Source organism: Acanthisitta chloris, unplaced genomic scaffold (genome assembly GCF_000695815.1).
Source record: "Acanthisitta chloris isolate BGI_N310 unplaced genomic scaffold, ASM69581v1 scaffold5390, whole genome shotgun sequence".
Lineage (NCBI taxonomy): Eukaryota > Metazoa > Chordata > Aves > Passeriformes > Acanthisittidae > Acanthisitta > Acanthisitta chloris.
In genome coordinates, this window is record NW_008650993.1 from 83,942 (window position 1) to 92,869 (window position 8,928).

The following is an 8,928-nucleotide window of genomic DNA, read 5'->3' on the forward strand; positions in this document are numbered from 1 at the left end:
CTAAGCTCCATAATACTGAGTCTTCATCTCCCTGCTGTCCTGTGATCCTCCCTGTCCCTGTTTACTTGTCATTCTTACAGGCAATGTTAGTTTAGAAATCAATTTTGCCCTATCCTTGGTTTTATAAATAGAAGGATTTTGGAACAAGCAAAAGAATCCTGTTCTCTTCATTGTGTTTAGCTCAGATTTCTTCCTCTGGAAGTCTCTTTCACATATCAGGAGATGATGTGTCTCTGGTTGAGAAAACAAAGGATGCTGCCCCTGTGCCTTATGGACACTGCTCCCATCTCAAGGAGCTGGGTGACCCACAGTTAGAAATAAGTGCACAAAACACAGAAAGAGAGAATATTTGAAGTTTTAATCCAACAAATGAAGAGGATCTTGACATGGTAAAATACCATTGTATTGCTAATGCTGTAGAATTCTACATTAAAAACAATTACTGTCTATAGATGTAAAAATAGCAAGTTTTATGATACAGTAAAACACAGTATAGAAACAGTTTAAAATTAAGTAGAAACCTCTTCCACAACTGAGGCATTGATCTAAGTGTTTCTCCCAAGGTATTCAATAAACCACAGTTAATACTGACTCTAGACATCCCCCACCTTCCCCACTCCCCACCCTAATTAGACTGATTAGAAAAATAGTAGTCTCAGTTACTACATTTTGCATCCTTTCAGAGCCATTTAGATTTTCCACTTTCTTCAAGCACAGCAGAACAACTTCACAACACAGTTCTCCCCCCAAGGAGTTCATCTCCCAAAGCTCTAGAGTTTTGGAAGTATTTCAGATGCATTTTGAAGGCCAGAGGAGGCCCAGGAAGTCTGCAGGAAGGCAATCCAATTCTGAATGCAAATTATTTACACAAAACATTAGTGTACTGTAATTACAGCATAAAACTTGCAACACAGCTGATGGATGCTTTTGACAAAAGCTCCACATGAAAGAAAGGGAAGAAAACCAGATTACAAAATAAATAAATCTAAAGTTCCTCATGGTAGAAACGCTCATCGTGGAGCTGCCTGCCATAGTCTGTTGCTTCACTGTTAAGAAAGAGGTCCTGGTTCTTCAGAATTTCTGCTTCGGAGAGTTTTTTATCACCATTCAAATCCATCTCTTCAATGAGGTGAAGAGCCTGAAACAGAAACAGAACACCACGTGCACCAAGCCACAGCAGTTCTCAGAGCTTTCCTTATGTATTACAAAAGGAGGGAAGCTCAGCAGCAAAACACAAACTGCAGAGTATTTTAGTTGTAGCTCATTCACCACTGGCTCAGAGCTCAGGGGCTGTGAGCAGCTCCACTGCACCTATTAGTTCTGAGAACAGAGTCCTGGCATTACATGAGCTTTGCTTTCATTTGCTAAACATCTACAAATACAGTGATTTCCAGATCCTTCTGTCCCTGCTGTCTCTGATTGGTTCAGCTCGGCATAACTGAGCCAAAAATAACAGGCACTAACGTCAGGCAGGCAGATTTGAGGAGCACTCTGCATGGCACAAGCTGAGAGATTAATATGACAAACATCTTGGTAAACACATGGCAATTCCTGAAAGTGGAATGTATAGCAATTTTTCTATTTTTATGCTCTTCAGCTCCCAAGTTTCTCAAGTCAGTTTGAAATGCCAAAATGGAACTGTGATATTGAGCTTCAAACAGCAGTGCAGGACTGAAGCCAATGCTGTTTTGCTTTAGGACAGGTGACTTTGCTAAGCCTTTATATTAAAGGAAGAGAAACAAAATAGCATGTTAGAGAAGCACCAAAACCAAAGGATTTCGTGCAGAACTGAGCCATTCCTCCAGCATGGCCTTGCTCTATGACACCACTTGAATCAATAGCAAAGAACAGCTAAAAAAAAACCCCAAACCAACCCAGGTATGAATAGACCTAGCAGCACACAGACTTGATGTCAGAATAGTGGTGTTTCTGTGAAACAAGGACCAACCACCCTCAAGGGTCAGATGTTAAAAAAAGGCTGTGCAGAGCTCCATTTACAAAAATACTAGTGGAGTGACCAACCACACAGCTGAGCCTCCTCCCTGCTCAGCCCTGTGAGCTCCAGCACTGCTGCCCCAGTGCTCTTCTGTCAGCTCCAGGCAGACACAGCCAGAGCTGGGAGCTCAGGAATGTCATGGCCCAGCTCAGCACTTGGGGCTCCTCTCTGTCCCAGGAGCCATGGGAGGAGCTGTCGTTCCTGCCATTCTGAGCACCAAAAATCCTCCAGTGTGAAGGAAAGACATGGACAAGCCCAGATAAGTTCCAAGTGGGAAGGCAGAAATCCTCCCTGTTGTAGGACAGGCTGCCTACTAAACCAGGCTGTTCTGGGACACTCAGTGCTGCTACAGAAAAAAAAAAGGCATCTAAAATCAGAATCCACTTAAAACCTATTATAGTGTTCTACCCCTGATTAAGCCTGTTTAATTACCATCATCAAAGTTGGCTTTACAGCATCTTGAATCACAGAGCACTTCCATTTGCTTGTACTTAAGAGAAGTTTTTAGTTCTACAATTTATGGTGATTTATCCAGTTAGAAGAATCACAATCAAATTTTGTTTTGAAAATGATGCTGTCAGTTATTAGCAGCTTCTCCTGGCAGTGCATCTCGTTAAGATTTACCTACAGGAACTCAAAGATTCCTAATTAAAGTGCTGTGCCCTTAAGGCAGCAGATAAGCTACTTAAACATGTAGAAAACATTTCGTTCATTTACAAACATTTACACAAATAATAGAACTTCACATTTGCCTAGTGCAGTTAAAGGACCTGCAGTCCTTGTCAAACTGAAAAGAGGTTAAAAATACATGCAAAGATCTGCTAATATTCTGTTTTAACAGCTAAGACATGGCAAATCCGAATGTGTCCACTGGTTTGTTGTGGCACATTCCAAATCCTCCTGCAGGAATTAAACCCCAACCAGCAGTCAAACCACATTACCTCCTCTTGGGCAATGCCCTGATTGTTGGGCACTATCCACGACAACAGCTCTTGACGGTTGAGTTTCCCATCATGATCCTTGTCATAGTCATTCACAAAACGATCCTTCTCCACAAGAATCCATTCTGGATCTTCCTTTGCAGCTGGTAAGACAAAGCTGTCAAGTTTAAAGCCACTCTTCACCTTAATGCAGATGTTTTTACCTTTTCTCCTAAGCAAATTCAGTTAACCTCATAAAACATGAAGTGATGTTACTAAGCAAGACAAACCTTAGTGGGCAGAGGAAAGCAGGGAAAGCACTTTCCTTTACTGTTAGTATTTGTTAGTTTATTTGCACACTTGTTTGATACTTACCCTGTGCACTAGTACTGCATCCTGCAGCCTCAGCCCCAACCTCAAACTTAGCTCTAGCTCTTCAGAAATTTAGAAGCAACTCATCCAACTGGTAAACATTGCAGACAAGCATGAACAGACCTTAAGACTTTCTAACCCTTAGGAAAGTCACAAGCAGGAGCTATCACAAGCACAGTAAGTGACAGTTTCAAACCACTCAGGATTCCATTATAAAAGAACAAAAAAAGAGTGTAGTCTCTCTCCTTCGTCTCTTAAGTTTTGCAAGTAGATTATCCCTTAATGTCACAATTCCCCATACACTGTTGCCCAAACCCACGAGGTAGTATGAAACCAGAGGCACCACGTAGTGTGTTAGTGATTTCAGAGTGCTGCAGAACACTCTCTGCACGAGGGATAACGAGAACATTTTGGAGAAAAGCTGAAGTAATTACCACAATTATCGCTGATTCTGAATTCCTGCTAACATGTTGTAATGACAAAGCTGCAATCTTCTCTATTACTGCAACAATTTCCCTCCTTTGCAACAGCCTTGGATAGGCTGACTTGAAAAAGCTTTCAAGTCAGAGCAGGAAAAAGATAAGACATCCTGTTAGTTGTATCAGAGATCTATTGTTTTTACTGCCTCAGGCAAACTAAGGTGGTTAGAAAAGGTGAAATTCCAGGTACTGACTGGAGGGAAGAAATAGAGACTATTGCCCTGTTTCTCCATATGCTCATGTGGCTTGGACAGCTCTCCCCAGCTAGGATGCTCCTCAGAATCAGCACTCCTTAGGGCCAGGGAGACTTGCCACATAACTGAAGCTTTGTGGAACTGGAGGAGTTATTTGCCCTAACTTGTACCAAATCAAATACAGTGTGCAAAGTATGTATTGATAAATATGGATAAACACCACGTTAGTGTCCTTTTTCTTGTTAACAGAAGGAATAGATTAAGTTTAAGGAAGGGCAAGATTGGGGAAAAAAACCCAGCCAAACCAACAAACCAAAAGGTGAAGGCAGAGAGGCTTCTGGTGTCTGGTACAGAGATTCTCCTCTACCTCTCTTACAACACACAGGGCTCAATCTTTCCACAGCAAGGCTGAGTTCTGCCTGCTCAGGCTGATCCAGGCCAGGGAAGTTTACCCTTGCACTCCTGATGTGTTCAGTTAGCAAAACTGCACCTTATTTCAGCTGCATCCCTTGTCATCAGGAATAGGCTTCAATCTTTAGGAAAACAAGAAGCAGCTTGGAAGGAAACAGTGGAATGGGCTACACACAAACTACTGCCAAATGCACATGGGACAGACTGAAATAAAGAGCCCAGTTCCAGGACATGGGATTATTCTGAGACAGGAAAATGTTACTCGACCTGTAGGTGGAGGTGTGAAAAGGTGAAAATAAGGGTAAATACAATCCAACCCATTCCAAAAGCTTTTGTTAGTTCCTTCTTTCATGCCTTTGCCTTTTTTCCTTACTTGGGTCTCTTCTGTAATCACCAAGGAATTCTTCCAGGCTAACAAATCCATCACCATCTTTATCATGTTCTTCTAAAGCCTCCTGAATGACAAAGTCCTTTTGTATACATACAAAGAGCAAAATTAGCAACTGGTAATCAAGACAAACAGCACTAAATCATTTTAGAGCAGTAAGGTATACAGGAAAGGCTCCCTCGTTTCACATCTCCTTTTGTGGATACGAACTGGTGCAGTAATTGTTTCCTGGGCACCAAAACAGATCTGTTCTTAGGAGTTTAGAATGTCAGGTTTGATGAAAACCAAATCTGAAAGGTGTCCATAGAGTTGGGACCCTTCAACATCATTCAGAACTACAAAAGCAGTGAGAAACATGAGTATGTGCAAAGCTCTGTCATCTCAGCTCACTTTTTTTTTCACGGGATGGATTCACCAATTTGCATTTTTGTGACTTTATTGAATTGTTAGGAGAAATGGTTGGTCTTTTGTCCTGTTTCCCAGTGAAGCTACTGTGCCCATTCTCCTAGTCCTGCCCTTCCCTGTTTGTCCATAGCTGTTGCTGTGCACACAGAGTCTGTCTGCTCAGCACTCCTGCTGGCAGCTGCCTCTGGCCCCAGAGGGCCAACACCCACAGCTGAAGTCTCACTGATGGATTTGCAGCCTAAGAGAGTGGAGAGATGGCTAAGTTTGGGGTAGTTGTGCAGTCCTAGTTCTTAAAAGAGATTTCAGAGGAAAGCACTGACCTACTGCTCCAGTTCCTGACCCCTAGCACTGAATCCACAACACACCACTTGACTTTTAATCTGGGCTGGACAAGCCATACCCTAACTGCCCCACAGCAATGAGCACATGCATGAAAGACACACTGCACCTCCAGAGCCTGATAAAAACACTGCCCTAACTCTTACCGTCATGTACTCCACTTCCTCGGGGTGTTCAAAGGCAACATACTCATCCACATTTAGGGCAGGAACATCATCTCTATTAGCTTTTTCAAAACGTTTTTTCTCCTTTAAATGAAGCTTAGAAAATAGATTTAGTTAGAGCCCTTAATGAAAAGGAAAAACAACATTATAGTAGTTGGCTGTAAGCTCATTAGAATATTCATTGCTTCCCATTACCTACTCATATTGTACTGATGTATTTTCACTAAGAAGAGCTCATAGAGAGCACTTTTAATTGAGGTAGTTTATTCTAAGACTCACATAACAACCTGATTTTTTTTCCTACTGAAGGAGCCATTTCAAACCCACTCTTGGCCGAGGCTTCAAAACACAAAAGGGAGATAATGAAAAGACCAAGAATTCTCCTTTTCATGCGTAATTCCTCTTCTTAAAGTCATCAACTCCCAAACTACCCAAGTTGGGTGCAATGATTTTAATTAATGGCAGCCACTGCAAATTCCAAAATTCACATTTTGAAGGACATTAGACCTTCTGGATCTAGATCTAATTTATATGAAGGGCTGTCTGTAGTTCAAAGAAGGTCTTGAAATACCTTCTACATAAAATGTCTTTTCTGAAGCCACTTTAAGGGCTGAAGGATTTGCCAGATTCCTTTGCAACAGGACTGTTATCCATTCCATCTGAACATTTCAAAGGAAAGTCACTTCTCTGAGCTGTTTTAAGGACATATATTAGCAAGCCTTTAAAAAATAGTAGCCACAATAAGCAGGAAAGTTCTTAGTCCTGCATGTTTTGCACTTCCTGTTTCTGTATTCCAAATGAGAGAAAACAGAACATTTTTGCACATTTTGTCCAGTCTCCACAGGCAAAATACAGCCCCACACCACTGATACCTGATCTCTGCTGAAACCACACACAATGACATCTATAAAAGTCTTGGAATCCCACCATGAAGTGTGATGTGCTGTCAGTGTGACTGTGCTGGGTCAGGGAGTGGCCAGCAAACCAAAGATCAAAAATACTTTAAAAATAACTGTTTGAAGTTGTACTCCCAGTTCAGATCCTGTCTATGGATGCTGCTCTCAAAATGAGGCTGATTAACACAGAGCAAATCAAGTGTAAGGTCTTAACTGATCTGCAAAATAGTTAAACGCTCCCTGAAAGAACAGCTGAGCTTGGCTGAGAGTTGAACCAGGAAGGGGATTCAGAAGGAATGACTACACAAAGTACTAGACAGCAACATGAATTGGACTATTGAAGGAGAAAGTCTGTTTTCCACTGGTTTTTGGGAAGTGAGGACCAAGGCTGCCACCTCATGGCACACTGCTGTGCTGACTCGATGGCAGTTCTGACTCCACAGCACATCTAACTTCCATTTTGAAGCGAGCAGGACCACTCAGCCCCACACGTAGGAAGTGCTGGCCATGGCTGACCTGTGATGCTTCTGCAGTGCTGCTAATCTGCAGTCTGTGCTGAGCCAGCAGACAGTCAGCTTACAGCAGAACTGGGCAAGAGTTCTAGCTCAGGTATCCACAGCTCTCTACAGATCTGTGATGGCAACCTGGGATCAGTATTTTGACTGGCAGTTCCACTCAAAGTTCTGTGTTACCTGAATAATTACAGAGCTTTTAGATAAGTGGCCTCCAAAGCTTCACTGTTTGTTTCTTCAGTGTGTAAAATCCTCCCTCCACTATTTTAGTTTCACTTCTGCCAACATCTACATCACCTACTACTACTTTACTAAAAGCAGCCAAAGCAATCCTCACAGGAGAAAACCTCGGGCCAGAATAGTCTAAAAACTTGCTTAGTCTCTTTTTGGGAAATAATTACATGTACTTAAAAGTGTGTAACTTGAAACAAGTTTTGCTATGTGGTGGTTCTTGGTGAGCCTTTCCTGTCTCTCTTTCCTCTTTCCTTTCCCCTCTTAAGCATCTGCTTTCATAGATGAGACTAACACAAAACCTCTGAGTTTATACATAGTTTGAGCTATGGGAGTTGCATTTTCATTGCTGAAGCTGTCTGTATTGCTTTGCTGTCTCTGTGGATTGCTAATGGACAGGCAATTTTCCAGCAGGCAATATTGATACCCAGGCTGGGTGGGTGCTTGGGCAGGAGCTGAAAAGTGCTACAACAGTGCAGTGAAGGGGTTAAAGAGATTCCCTCTCCTCCCACAGCAGCGGTGCTAGCCCTGCTGAAGGCAGACACTGCCAGGCTGCAGACCCAGCCCAAAGGATTGTTGCCCAGGGATGGCTGGAGACTGTGCTGCTGTAACACTGTCAGTAGACTCAGGCTCCACTCAGCCAGCAGAATACACTCGGGAGGCACCACCTCCTCGTGCCTTTATTTTATTGGGAGCAGCTTTAATACTCCATTCCTTTGCTTTAATTACTCCCCTATCTCAGGCAGCAGAAAGTGTTCAAACACATGCCAGCTGCTCTGCCTTCTCTACCCATCTCTTCTGTCACAACAAACAAACAGTTGCCTTTTGCCACCAGCTCACAGACACTGCTGCTGAAACATTTTACCTGTCGAAATGATTCTTCTTCTTGATCCTCCAGGACAGTGTTCTCATCAAAGTCAATGACACGGTCATACATTTGCAAGTTATACTCCTTCCAGGACACCAATCCATCACCATCTTTGTCATAGTCGCTGAAGTGCTGCTTAGCTTCCTGTGTAACATAATGCTTGAAAGACTGCTGGATCCAGGAGCTCAGCTCATCTAGGGGAAGCATTAAAAATACAATAAAATAAAAAAACCCAGAATCATCTGCACTATAAAAACGGTAGAGACACCACAGATCTCTTCCCTCTGGAATGTACTTTGCAATTCAGATGTAAGCAGATAGGCAAGAGGTTAGTTAAAGCAAACAAATCCATTCCCTTCTTTCCTCCATGCTGTGGCTTTTCCCAAGTTTAACTGGATCAGGGGATAGGTCACAGCTACAGCCTCTGTTCTTTCTAGATGATTACGTGTCCATGTCTTTCCAAATCTGAAGCAAATCAACCCTGTAGCCTCCTCTCTTGTTCTTCAGAGCTTTTTGAAGGAGATACTGAACATGCTTTAGACAGACAACTTGAAATGGAACTTGGTACCCCAAAAAACCTTTGTTCCCATCACTTTGGGGTTTCTTTTGAAAAATGCACAAACTGAAATTAAACTCAATTCACTGCCATTGCCTTCATTACCCAAAATAAAGTATTAACAGCTCTTTCCCCATTACTTGGGGCTGAAATCAAGCCTTATATAGTTTGGAAATGCTTTTAAGCCACTTGTTTTT

At 42.4% G+C, this 8,928-nt stretch overlaps 1 protein-coding gene across 1 annotated transcript; it reads right to left on the reverse strand.

The window, feature by feature from the left end:
• Positions 1–342: 342 nt before the first annotated feature.
• RCN2 (reticulocalbin 2, EF-hand calcium binding domain) lies at positions 343–8,369 on the reverse strand (the record flags this gene model as incomplete). The annotated part of the gene is made up of 5 exons (XM_009071181.1): positions 343–1,138; positions 2,938–3,080; positions 4,746–4,842; positions 5,651–5,752; positions 8,173–8,369. Coding segments are annotated over 5 exons (692 nt in total), but the record flags the coding sequence as incomplete, so codon positions are not given.
• Positions 8,370–8,928: the final 559 nt, after the last annotated feature.